General features: G+C 42.0%; 2 protein-coding genes across 2 annotated transcripts; both read right to left on the reverse strand.

Annotated features, from left to right (window-relative positions):
* Positions 1–838: 838 nt before the first annotated feature.
* On the reverse strand, positions 839–1,990 carry hoxa9a (homeobox A9a). Its single transcript, XM_076075273.1, has 2 exons — positions 1,441–1,990; positions 839–1,083 (listed from the first exon to the last, which is right to left on the reverse strand). Exons 1-2 carry the CDS (start codon positions 1,988–1,990, stop codon positions 839–841), a joined length of 795 nt encoding a protein of 264 aa, XP_075931388.1.
* A 4,275-nt stretch (positions 1,991–6,265) lies between these two features.
* On the reverse strand, positions 6,266–8,253 carry LOC142931431 (homeobox protein Hox-A10-like). Its single transcript, XM_076075335.1, has 2 exons — positions 7,401–8,253; positions 6,266–6,540 (listed from the first exon to the last, which is right to left on the reverse strand). The coding sequence occupies exons 1-2, from the start codon at positions 8,251–8,253 to the stop codon at positions 6,266–6,268; spliced, it is 1,128 nt and encodes a 375-aa protein (XP_075931450.1).
* Positions 8,254–13,674: the final 5,421 nt, after the last annotated feature.

Below are 13,674 nucleotides of genomic sequence, written 5' to 3' on the forward strand. Positions count from 1 at the left end.
TGTGCATACATTCACAGACAGGCCTATAATTTGTTTTATTTAATAAATAAAGTACAAATTACATTTGTCAACCAAAAGTCAGACGGTCAGCAGACCGTGAGGTATTCAATAAGTAGCCTACAGTGTTTTATTTATTTCCCTCTCACTAACAAACATTATGTACTTTGAAAACGTTACTCCCTGAAATTCATAGTTCAGCATCTAATGCAAGCAAATCTATAATCCGCAATCGAAAAAAATAATATTATTGTAGGTAGTTGAAAGACCTAGCTAGTCAATCGTGTCGCGTGATATAGCTTCTATTACATGTTTTAATTTAGTGTTTTAGCATTTTCAAGTGGTTTATGAGGTTTATGAACCTACTTCCAAATGCCATCGGTCTGGTATACGGGTCCAACGTTAGATTCAAACTCATGGTCATCAGTCATAGTTCTAGCAGTAAGGGATAAACAACAGCTAAATTAATAAATTTTATAAACTATACGCTCAGGGGATTCTGAGATAGACAACAAATATAACTACAAACAAGAGCACACACAGCTAGAAACATCCATACACAAACAAGCAAAGGGACCAGGCCAACTAATACACTTTAACGAGGTATTAATAAAATGAACAAGAGAAAATAACAAATACAAAACGAGTGTGCACCCTTCAAATTGTGCAATATAAAGGTAGTCGCATCAAACTGAAGCCCAACATGCTTTTTTTTTTACAAGACAAATAAGCCTAACAGCTTCTGTTATACAGAACAATAAGACAATGAGTTTAAAAACAAGGTCCAGCAGGGTTAAGAGCTTCCACACACAAAGCTCGCTAAATTCTGTATATCTACGGTTCAGTCAATATCTTTCGGTGCGCCGTCTTTATTAAACTTCTTCATCTTCATCCTGCGGTTCTGGAACCAGATTTTAACCTGTCTCTCGGTGAGGTTTAACTGCCTCGCCACCTCGTACCTACGGTCCCTGGTCAGGTAGGTGTTAAAGAGGAACTCTTTCTCCAGCTCCAGGATCTGGTGCTTGGTGTACGGACAGCGCTTTTTTCTCGTGGCACTCGCGTGGAGCCAGTTGGCCACTGGGTTATCTGGAAAGAGTGGGGTGCGACATTGGTGTGAGGGGCCGGTGCCGGGGTGACCAAATGCAAAAAAAACAAACATCACTCATAATTTGGCTCAGACCAAAATAATATCCCCTTTGATCAGAAGAAAATGGCTACATCCAAATAAAACCTACCCTTATTTCTCCTAGCTCACGTTCACTTTAAGCTGCAAAAGGTTATCTAATATAGCAATGGGAGCTGGGCCATTAACAGTCCCCATAAGGAAATGGCACGTTCAGAATGACATCTGTTCAGACGCGCACCCCCATCACGCACCCCAGTCCTCACCGCTTTATGCGATGTAAATAGACTATAAACATAGAGGGGTCTGCAGCGACTTACTTGGATCAAGGCCCGGTTTCTCTTCACTTTCTCCGCTCGTGTCCCCTCCTTGGCCGGACAGTGTGTCCTTTTCCACCGGTGATGCCGTCGCTACCGTCCCGTTGGCGTAATCAGAGAGCAGCAGCGCCGTATGGGAGCCGGGCAGCGCGCCGTCAGCTCGCGTCGCAAGACCCTCCGGTTTGATTCCGTAGTGATGGGTCGTCGGTAATCCGGCCATGGGCAGGGAACCGGACATCGGCTCCAGCAGCCATGACTGATAGCGGCCATCTGTATCTGCACCGACCGGACCTTGAGGATGCCCATAATGGTGATACACAGAAGAAACGGTGCCTGGGAACTGAGCAGGGACGTGACTCCACGATGGCCCGAATACCGGAGGTTTGGACGGGAAGGTGCAGGTTCCGAGCTCGCTGTGGTCGCTAATCGAGGCGGGCTGCCTGGAATGCTGCAGCCCAGGACCGGAGGGGTATCTCGGCACAGAGAGCTCCTCGCTCTCGGGCAAAATGAGGGAATCGACGTAGTAACTAGTCAATGTTCCGGATGTCGACATGGCAGAAAAATTATACGTTCACATGTAAGCAGTCATACAGCAGATTCATGCAAAAGTAAAACGTGCACACACACCACACACACATACACACGCAGTAAACCCAGCCTCACAAAATAACAATGTGGAGAAATCAAGTAGCAACTTGGCCCCACAGAGAACTACAGTGGGCTTGTAATGGGGAGACAGGCTGCCATGCCATTGGGTAGCAGACACACGTGATCATAAAGGCTGAACAATAAAGGATAAATCAATCTCTTTGGTCATTAAATACTCACCCGTTTTCCTATAACAACCTTTAGTTTTAAAGCTAAGAATTATCAGGATATTATTTAGATCTGCGAGACGGGAAATGTGAATAACTGAATGAAAAATGTGTTTTACAGTACCTTAGCCAACTGCTGCTGATGAAATTACATTTGGTTATCCAAAACGATGCAGTGTGTTTTTGGAGGCCCTATTTTACGAGGTTCTTTATAGGACACGTAAGCACCCTACCATTGCTGTTCACCAAAACACATTGTAACCACCGCTATATTAAAGAAGCTCAAATCTGAAACAAAGTCTGGATCTCAAATAACCACAATTACATTTTTCTTTATTTGTTCTTTTTCGGCTGTGTCAGACATATTCTAACGTCCGTATACTTCCCTATTTTCAGCTTCACGCGTTAAACAATTGTACAGACTGACGCACTAAAATATATGCGGTAATATCTAACATTAGGCGGCTAAGACTGTTATTTTCAGTTTAACATTTCGAAATAAGATAGTTCGTTTGTGGACCTATGCTGTTTAAAACATATAAGCATAATGTGTGTCTGGGCTGATATTTCTATAACCGTATTTCGTGATTTAGCTTTTAGCTGATAGCTTACTTCACGTATATGTTGTGGCTTTAACGTCTAATAATTCACATTACTTACAGTCTTACCGAGGATAATGCAGATCTATGTACATTTCTCATAGTCGGAAGAATAACTCAATCAGCATCATTATTTCTTTAAAATGGGAAAGATTTTATTTAGAAATTTTCAATCAAATTAACAAAAGAGAAAACCAAGCAGTTTGTCTTGTTCGTTTGGCAATAATTACGGTGTAAAACCACTGGCGTAAAATAAAAAATAAAAAATAACATTTACGGGATAGCTTATGACTACATATTAATTCTGAAACAATAGTTGGGTTTCAATTGTCACAACATGGAAAATCTAAATATATTATACGATTAATTAAAATGACTAAGGGAAAAGGAATAAATGTGGTGAAAATGTAGTTTTGACCCACAGAATTAACTTGTGATACTCAAATATTTATTGAATATTTTCCAAATACCATTAATGGCTCATAGTTTCTCGTAGTTTAACCCACCGTTTAAAGCGTGTATTATTCACACCGCCGTTATGACTTGTATAGGCTTGTACGTTGCCATCATCACCGCCAACAACAAATGAACTGCAATGCTTGCAGGCATGTGCCTTGGTGTAACGTCACACTTAAATATAGCTAAGAATATGCGTAATGTGGTGCTTGTGGTTTTCCCCTTTTAAAACGAAATGGTGCGAGCAGTGGCGAACACCAGGAGACAAGAGCATATTTAAAATATGAGTACTAGAGATTGAGATTATAAAATGCTAACACGCATATTCAATTGAATTAATTCATATTAAGGACATCGCACGCAAGAAGCGTTAACATAAAACATAATTAAATGAATGCATACATATAAACTTTGTATTTGTGGAAAATTCATATGTCAACTGACACATGCATTTAGCTAAAAACATTGTATCACAATAATAAAATACTGAGAATGTATGTATATTTCAGAAAGCATTAATAACTGAATCTCAATGCAGATTTTTTTACTAAATGCTTATAAGCGTCCACAATATCCTAAACCTAACTCCATGTTGCAGATCACGTCTACAAAACAGCAACCTTGAGTTCTCACACATTACGCTGCGGCTTTTATTTATCACCAGCAAATAAACGAAGGGCTTGGCCAACACCCCACAAGGCCACAGACAATTCAACACGCAGGAATTCCCTACTCAGTTCTTACTATTGCATTACTATTGCATTTAGTAGAGAAGCAAAGGCGCAAGCTGTCCATAATGTGCATTCTGGTTGCAAGCTATCACCTCAATGGTAGTTGCACTTTATTTGGCCAGCAGAGATCAAACAAGCCGAGGGGGCAAAGGAGCGGCTGTCCTCCAATTTGTGCACTAAAAGTTAGAATAGACAAACACCTTCAGAGGAGGAAAAGACGCCACTTTGCCAATGGCTCTCAGGCTGTAAACCTAAATCAGGGTGTTTTTTTCACCCAGTTTACCGCAGGGGCTATTCACTTCTTTTGCCTCTGCAGATAACAGCCTGTCTGGCGGATCTAAATATCGCCATAAAGCCCTTCCCCTCCTTTTGTCTGAGCCACTATTGCGCAGCGGAAGCATCCGGTCTCATTGCCCACGGAGGTCGCTGTTGCCCAATTCACCTTCCCCTTCCCCTCCACTGCAGTGGTCGTAACCGAGGCCTTGTCTGGCGTGTCTGCGTCACTGCTACTCACGGAAAACACTCACGGTTTAACCCTAATCCCAAGTCCACGACGCATACTGCAGCTCTGCTTTGATCACGTTTAGATTCAGCACACATTCCCGCGTGGGCTTATTTTAACGACGAATTTCAAGTAGAGAAGTCTAAAGAAAACATTGCAGGAGACAGGATAAGAATATAGCCTACACAATAGCCAGTCAACTTTCCTCGGTTTATAAACCAGGGAGCTTTAGAACATGCTTCCAAAACACATCTCCACAATTTTCATCAAATCCCATCATCGTTATGTCCCCGATTTGCTTCCCTTTTGGTTTTGATGTGTGGAACTGCGGCAATTAAGACAGTTTCATGTTGCAGAGTTAGAAATGGACCCCAACAACATGAAACTACCTAAACCACTCGACAGTCGATCCGGGCCTCAAGTGAAACACAATGAGCCAATTCGTAATGCAACGTGGTCATCAGTCCCGTCACCAAGTGTCCAAAAATCGTCTGTATTGAGAAAGTACAACTGTTTTGTACACACGAAGCCGGTGCAACAAGGCACAAAAAGGACAAATTCACATTGATAAATGGACTTACCCAAATACTCGAAATATAAATCCTAGTATTCCAAAACTAAAGCAGAAGGTAATGGATCATATCCACAGTGTATCTGTACAGTTCGGATTTCTAGCTGAGAGCCGGGCCTCCTCTCCGTCTGGAAGACTCTCCCACGACTGAAGCTGCTCTTAGAGGAGAGGGAGAAACCTCATATAGCAGGCAGTCATAAAACTCTACAATAGCCGGCTGGGCATGCAGCTAGACGGCTTATAGCCCAATATCTTAATTATTTCCGATCTCCATTACATTAGCCTCCAGAACATTTGTTAGCCAGTTCAACAAAATAAACTGTTGAATCTCCAACAATGGAGGGCGTATTATTTGGGATTTGGGATTTCAACAAATCTATTTTTGTGATTTTGTAGAATACACTTTGACTGAATATAATCCCATAGTACAAACATACAAGCAGATACTCCTCAATGCTAGCTGATAATTTATTAAGCATTACACAAAAACACTGTCATATGTACACAGAAATATACAATAAAAACATTCCTACTACACTTTGCACACCGGTCTCGTGTAAACGTCCTCAACGTGATTAAAGATTCAACTCATACATTTGGCTCATACATAGAAAAGGCCTATATTATGGGCGACTACATCTAATGGTCAAAGGTGAATTATTCTACCCTTGGTGATACATGGGCATTATATCCCAGTGGTTTGAAATTGTTTTTATTATGATAACTTTATCTCATGCAATTCCAATTAAAAGAAAATAATTTCATATTTGTTGGTGTAAATTTAAAGATATTATATTTGTCAGCGGTGGGGAGAGAAGTGATCATTTTAAGCCACCTTCCAGGGCGCAATGTTTTTTTTTAATTGCGTTAATTTAAGTCCACTGACAACACTATCCAACCATACGACAGAAGTGACAGAAACAGTTCAACAATACAAAAACACAACATCGGAAAACAATCAAATTGAACTCATAACGTTCACTTTTTTTCCCCTTTTCTTATTCTCATTGGCTCACAGAGGACGATACATCTTAAGCGTGTCTGGAAATAAACCCCACAGTGAAATGAGTCAATGTGTGGACAGAGTGGTGAGAAAGGGTGAGGGGCATTGCTTTCACCAGTGATCTTCTATTTCAATGTGATCACCTTGTTCATCATGAAAATCCGTAGTTGGAGGTGAGCTCCCGGATCCTGTTTTCCCGCGTCATTTTCTTCAGTTTCATCCTGCGGTTCTGGAACCAGATTTTAACTTGTCTGTCCGTCAGGTGGACGCCTTTACTGATCTCTAGGCGGCGCTCTCGGGTCAGGTACATGTTGAAGAGGAACTCCTTCTCCAGCTCCAGTGTCTGATGCTTGGTGTATGGACAGCGTTTCTTCCGGCCGCTTTTTGCTGTCAGCCAGTTGGCCGTGCTTTCACTTTTTGTGTCTCCTACAGAAAATGGCAGATACATGGTTTTACGCATTGGAACATGGGATAGTCTGTGTGTGTGTGTGTGTGTGTGTGTGTGTGTGTGTGTGTGTGCGTGTGTGTGTGTGTGTGTGTGTGCGTGTGTGTGTGTGTGTGTGTGTGTGTGTGTGATATGTATCTAGGAGTGTTTATGGTTGTGTTATACACACGTTACAGTAACGTGTGTGTTTGTGTGTGTGTCTTATGCGTAAACTATGGCTGCTTTGTTAGACTCAGACTTGACTTAGAGTTGAAACGTCAGTAATAGTTTGAAAATATCACATGAACATTTTACACCAATGGTGCGGTGAAACAAATCTTGTTTTGTGTCATATGTCGTGAAAGAATAAAAATACTTTGTGGCACAGAAAATATAAAAGGCCTACACAAATACACGTAGGCCTAAGAACATTTTACGCAGCACTCAGAAAAATACTGGCTTAAGGTATAGGTAGTTAAAATGTGTTATATTGTATTTCATGTATTTTACAATAATTATTTTATTTGGTTTATTTGAAATAACACTTTAGTATTGTTTAATTAATCCAATTATAGCTTTGCCCTTCAATAATTGACTTTTTCCGGTTTTACGAATAATATTTCGGGGCCTAATCATGCACATATACATCATAACGTACTCATATTACAACAACTTAGAGACAAAATACTTAGAGAATCTAATATGTCAATGCAACGTTCCCATACCCGTGTCTTGACTTGGTATTGCAAGTCTAACCAGTAAAATAGAACTACACAGGTGCCATTAAAAAGCCTCACTCTACCTGCACTGCATGCAAACAAAACCACAGTATAGGACCACACCTATGATGAACTGTGATTACCTTTAGTTGTCTTTGCTGGTCTCTCCTTATTATGCTTTTCCGTCTCGTCAGCTGAAGAGACTTCTGCATCCGAGGACTCGCGTGGCTCCTCGGTCCCTGGTGCAGCGTGAGCCTGCAGGTCGGCGTTTCCCGAGGACACGGACTCCTCGGTGTTCCTCCCTTCCTGCGTCGTGGCTGGAGTAGTTGGTGGTGTGTGGAAGCGAGCAGGAGCAATGGGGTGTAGGCCAAAATGAGAATGGGAAGGGTTCGGCTGGGGGCTGTTGGTGTTGTAAAGTTTATGAGAATGTGCGTGCGTCTGAGACAAGCGGAAGTAGCCCGGCACAGGCACTGAGCCCCCGCCGCCACCATCGGTAACTGTACAAGAACTCGAGCCTAGGCCCGCTGCTGTTAACCTCGAATATGTAAGATCTTCGGCGGTTGAGGCTTTAGGGCACTTCGGCTGCTCATACAGGCAGTAGGTGCTCTCCTCCTTAATATTCTGCGGGAACGAGCAGGGTGCGACCTGGGGACCCACCGGGTGCTCCTGGTCCATTCGACATGACCTCTGCGCGTCCATCCACATTTCCATGCTGGACATGTACGCACTAGAGGCGGAGACCATGTTTTGGGGACCCATCTCGCAGCGCTTCCCCATACCTGGGAAGTATCCATAGCTGTGTAGTCCGTAAGGCACTTCTGTAGCGGCGCTATGAGGCACGCACACCGCGCTCCCAGCATAGTGACCTCCGCCGCTCTCGGTGCGGCCACTGATCAGAGAATCCACTAAAAACGCATTTCCTGACGGACTGTCTGAACATGACATTATTGTGGTGTATTTTGGCGAGGGGAGAAGATAGCCCTTTCTGGCTGACATTTCTCGTGCAAAACATGCTGGATATGATTAGAGGCACCCCCCTCTCCGCCGTGCAGACTGTAAAACCAATGGAAACGCTGGAAGACGGGCAGTCCCTCCCATTCCGTGGCTACGTAGCAGCCGGAGCCATATCTATCATGGAGCTGAGACGGAGAAAAAGGCAGCAGAGCAATCAGTGTGCTCCCTCACCTTGCCTTAATGCACCACCATTACCCCCTAGAAGGGGCGAGGTCCAGCATGATACAACGTTGAAATATATATATATATATATATTGAAAAGCAGCATTTCATAAATGTAATCGTTTAACAAGCTTTAAAATCCCTTCCCAACAAGTCCTGTCTTAAGACCTGATTGTCTGTTTCCCAAATGTTACCACAAAGCTCATTAGGTGCAAAACAGAAGTATCAGATTCATAAAAAAATTAATAGTCAAGTGAGAGTCATGGTCAAATGAAACTACAAAAATATAGTCTTAAATTGAGTTTTTTGAAAGCTGCAGAACCCACCAACAACGACAAACAATAAGAAAGCAATGGGACTTAGAGGTAATAAAATGTGTTTAATTGTAGGTAGAATTCGCCTCTAGCGAAATGACTTGGCAAAAAGCCGTTTTGGTGCATCCATTAGCCTGAAGACAGACTGGGCGCTTCCGCACTAAATGTAAAGGTGCTAAGATTAGTGTTGCCTGGAGATTAAGAGTACTGTTAAACATACGTTGTTCTTTCTTTACAATCTACAGAAACGGTCTGACGTGTGTCAATGTGTGTGTTGTGTGTACACACACATACATACACACACTTCTTTCACCTATATAGTCACCTCGGCTACTTAGGTACAGAATGATTAAATGTTTATGTTTACTTTTGTTCGGTTTTGTTGTCCTTGTCTTTAGCTGTATGTCTATTTTCTGTGCAAGTACAGTGGGACTAACAACAAAAACAAAGTACGTGTATATCTGGCATATAAAGCTGACGTTTTTTGCTGGACAGGGAACGTCTTTGAAGTGGTCAACATCAAGTTGACTTCGTTGAACTGTCTTCTTATATACTATTACTTTAAACATAACCATCTTTGATTTAAGATTGTGGACGAATATTGGATAATATAAATCTTGATTATGTTCAATTCAGTAAGATCAACCAAGCTGTCTCCGTGCGTACACAACAGAAAACCAATCCCTTGACACCAGTAACAAAAAGCAAAGAAATAACGAAAAAAAGCCTTTATAGAATAAATGATTTTCTTAACGACTTACGCGAGCTTCCTAACGAGCTTTTACACATTACATTCTTGAAATGCCATATATAACTGCATAGTAATTTCATGTATTAGAGCCTATTAGGCTTTGCGGTTCTTCTTCGTGATATATAAAACTACTCAGGATATCATTTTCCATTTCACACTAAAACGTATTTTCTCAGATATTTTTGAAATTAGGATTTGTAGTAATAATGGTTCTACTCCTGAGTTTTCACCAATTAATTAAGGATATGATATTAGTTAATATGTACCTATATAAATCATTACGCATTGCACAACAAAGGCTAAATCTTGATGTGCTTTCCTTCACAGGTTATATGAACAAATGTGTTTTTAAGAAAAAGCTGAGGTACAACAAATACAAATAAAAAATACTCAGTACAAAAAATATATATTTGTTAAAGTGCCAAAGTATTGATTGCGGCGTTGTGCAAGGAACAGGCGCAATGTGCCAAAGGAAAGCAGACATAAAGCTTGTCATCCTGTCGGTCCAATTTGAGGCAATAAGGGCCACAATAAAACTCTCCTTCCATCTCGTAGTGTCCTTGGCCATGTGCACTCTATTGGTCTCTCCAGGTTGAAGTTAATCTCGGCCAGCTTTGCCATTACCAGGCCCAGGTGGCCGCTAGCCCCCTGGGTTTGTTTGCAGCCTGTTGTACTGAAATGAGGAAATTTCGGAGAAATTCATAAATCGAGCCCATTTAGGTTTTCAAACGCTCTGTCATTGACAGCTCATTTATGTACACTGGCTTAGATTTTTAGCGCGTTGACGGTGGGCATTTGTCAATCGCTCGCGCTCAAAACGCACATATTTCAAATGACCTAAATGACTGAAAGTTGGTTGAGGGTTATTGATGCATACACGGAAATAATACAATATTGTATTTCAAAAGACAAAATGTAATTTGTTGAAATATATAAAGAAAAGAGAATTTTCTCCAGCGTGAGAGTTTTAAAGACCAGGGCCGTACGCCGAGCATTTTTGCCCGTCTAGTAAATTCCCCCAAAACCATAAAATAATTCACTGCAGAGTTGACCTACTAAACAAAGTTTGTATTATCTTCCCCACAGTGGCCTGTTCCTTAAGGGACATATGAGCTAGTTAGGAAACTAAATACATCCATTAATTATCTGTGCCCAGTATTACATTGTTTTGGCTTATACACGCACACACTTCATGGTGTTGTACTGGCATTGGGGCCTATCGATATCTTTGTGTTACAGTTATTAATTGTTGCTATTAAATCTTCATTTTCACAGCTGCCTGGCTATTATATCCCCAAAACAGTTCACTCTGACCACTGGCTTTGATCCGGTCCATATAATCGTGGCCGAAGAGGCCGTTTGAGTCGTATCATGTTCGTCCCGAGTGCAGTTATGAACAATAATGCGGCGTTTTATTACATCCAGCGGAAGCATTTATTTTTCACTAGAGACAAAGGAGAAAGAGACTCGGTCCACATGCATTAAGGTCCAGAATAGTAACCCGCCACTCGGACTGACACCGAATACCCTCAGTGCAGCTCTATATCTGTGACAGGAAGGAAAAGGAGACGCGGTTGCTGCCCTATCACAATCAGATCGACTTTTCTAAAAGCAGCTTGTATCCACTTGGCACGTACAGAGAATAATGTGTTTGGGAAGGACGTCAAATGTTGTTAGCGGATTATTTGAAGACGAAGACGAGGAGGAGGAACGAGCATACAAGCCAGCTGTTGTGTTTTAAGATGAGCTGCATTAGAATGTGAACCATCTGAAAAATGAAAGCATATGTTTTGTATCCAGCACCGCTGCTTACTGTATCGTTAACATACTAACTGTATCCAATTTATTTTATAATATTTCCCCAAATCCAAAACATTTGTGGTTGGACTGGACGGGGTTGTAGATCTCTCCAGGTACAAGCCGGACATGCTATTCTTCAACCATTAAAAAGCTCAAGCTCAGCAAAATGAATAGCACATGCAGCATGAAGGCTTGGCACAGATGTGTTGCCTTATTAGGGCCCCCAGGAAGACTTGTGCACCAGAGAAATGTGGAGACTAAACACAAAACGGATCCCATCTCAAACTAACAGGAGTCGCATGCATGAGAAGAGTCTAAGGAGTGGACGTTCAGACGGTTTCTTGCAACAGAGAAAACTATTCAAGCTTCAGCTTGTGTTGATAACACCTTTTACCTGCTTGCATTCGAGGTGAGTTTGGAGACGAAAATATCCACGGCCATGACATTGGTCCCAACAGCGCCGCCCGGTGGCAGAGGAAAGACTAATCCTGCGTGCAGCCGTCGCCACTAAACTGATCGAGGTGGATAAACCACACGAGGGGCAAAGCGTCTCAAGTGAAGTCGATGCAGCAAGCAAAGGCTGTTCCTACCCGTCCTCTCCCTGCCGTTGCTCTCGCCTCCTTGGTAACAGTTAATAACCTTGGGTCTCAGACGGTTTATTGCACTGCACTCCAATTGTACAAATGCCCCAGACTCAGACAGCTTTTATGGCCGCGTTGCTGCGGCAACGGGGAGGATGTCCCGTAATTAGGGACGGAATTCCAGCGCGCAGTAAAGGATGCGCAAGGCAAGGCCGGACTATGGCAGAGAGAGGCAACCATAAACTTCAGCCTCTCTCCCCGCGTTTATGGCCCTTTTGACTGTCATATATGAACGCCAATGCGCTGCAGTGATAACAACAGCAAATATGGCGACCGTCGCCAAAGGAGACTGCTGTTGGAACAGTGTTTCCAAAGCCAATCAGCGTAATGACAGCTTGCACACACAAACGACAGAGAGCGAGAGAGAAAGAGTGAAAAACGAATAGAAAATAAAGTGTACATGGCGACAACAAATGTAATGGAAACGGATAAAGGTGGATCTGGATTGGTTCAATAACATATTTTTTCTTCAGTTGGAATGCAAGAGCTGCAAAATGTCGTTAATGGCTCGAAATATTGATCAGCTCGGGATCAACGTAATTGCCGCACAACTGTGTGTGCCTATATCAGGCTGGACAGTTCATATTTTGTATGTATGTTTGCAACATTCGTTGGCACATGCTTGTGATAAAACTATTGCGAGTTGAATGTGTTTCGTGCGTAAAACAATGACAAGGCAGCATTTTTTTTTCTCAATGATCTTTTCATTTGTTTTTTTATTTGGAAATATAGTACAATACACAATTGGGCATACCAAGCAATTGATTCAATGCGATGACCCTGACCAGCATTGCCCTGTTAGAACACTTGAAAATGTAGCATTTTATCTTCTTTAGACAGCAAGTACCAAAGGATCACAAGTAATGAAAAAAATATTCTGTTATGCGGATCAATATCAGACCAAACAGGCCCGCTGCATATATACCTGTGTGTGCATATGTTGGGCGTGTACCTCAGTGCAACTCCACACGGATCCAGTGGACAAGCTTATCTCTCTGGTTTTGGCCTACATTATCAATACTCGACTGATAGTCTCCAAAAATCCAAAAGGGCAACATGGATTGGGGTGTTGTAGATACGCAACATATAAATACATATAGCCCTCATTCTGCAGGCTATACAGACGACAAAAGGCCAGCCAAGACTCAACACGGAATCCCTATAGCCTGTTTGTAATAATGGACTTCGACTTGGTTAGCCGTGGCATTAAAGGAAATAGTAAACGAGTGGCTACAAAATAAATAAGCAAACAAAACATAAACACATTACAATCTCATCTGTTCGAACTCACTGTTTGGTCACACCAATATAATTTCAGTTATTTAAGTACATAGCCATCATCATCCTAAATCCACCACTTTTCTGACTTTAAAAACAGAAAAAAAAAGTTAAACAAATCTTTTGATTACAAAATACACTGGGTCAGTCGATCGTGAAAGAAAAATGAACAAGGCGTCTGTGAGTCACAATAATATTAACAAGGGCCCTCGCAAGAGGGCAACAATCCGTTTGTACATTTTCCTCAAAAAGAGAGTCTGGAGAGTGAAATCAAAGTCCACAGACTGACTTAATTCATGCTCACTCTGTGGGTAATTCCGATTGCAGGATACTCTTGTCCTCGAACTTGAAATTAACCATTGAGCAGTGTTGCTGCTGTCGCGGCCAATGTGGTACACAGTGTACACTGGAAGAGTCACAGCCGGAGAGCCAGTCTGTCTGTAAACGCAGTCGGTCC

Source organism: Anarhichas minor, unplaced genomic scaffold (assembly GCF_050575085.1).
Source record: "Anarhichas minor isolate MPS153535 unplaced genomic scaffold, ASM5057508v1 ptg000051l, whole genome shotgun sequence".
NCBI classification, from domain to species: Eukaryota; Metazoa; Chordata; class Actinopteri; order Perciformes; family Anarhichadidae; genus Anarhichas; species Anarhichas minor.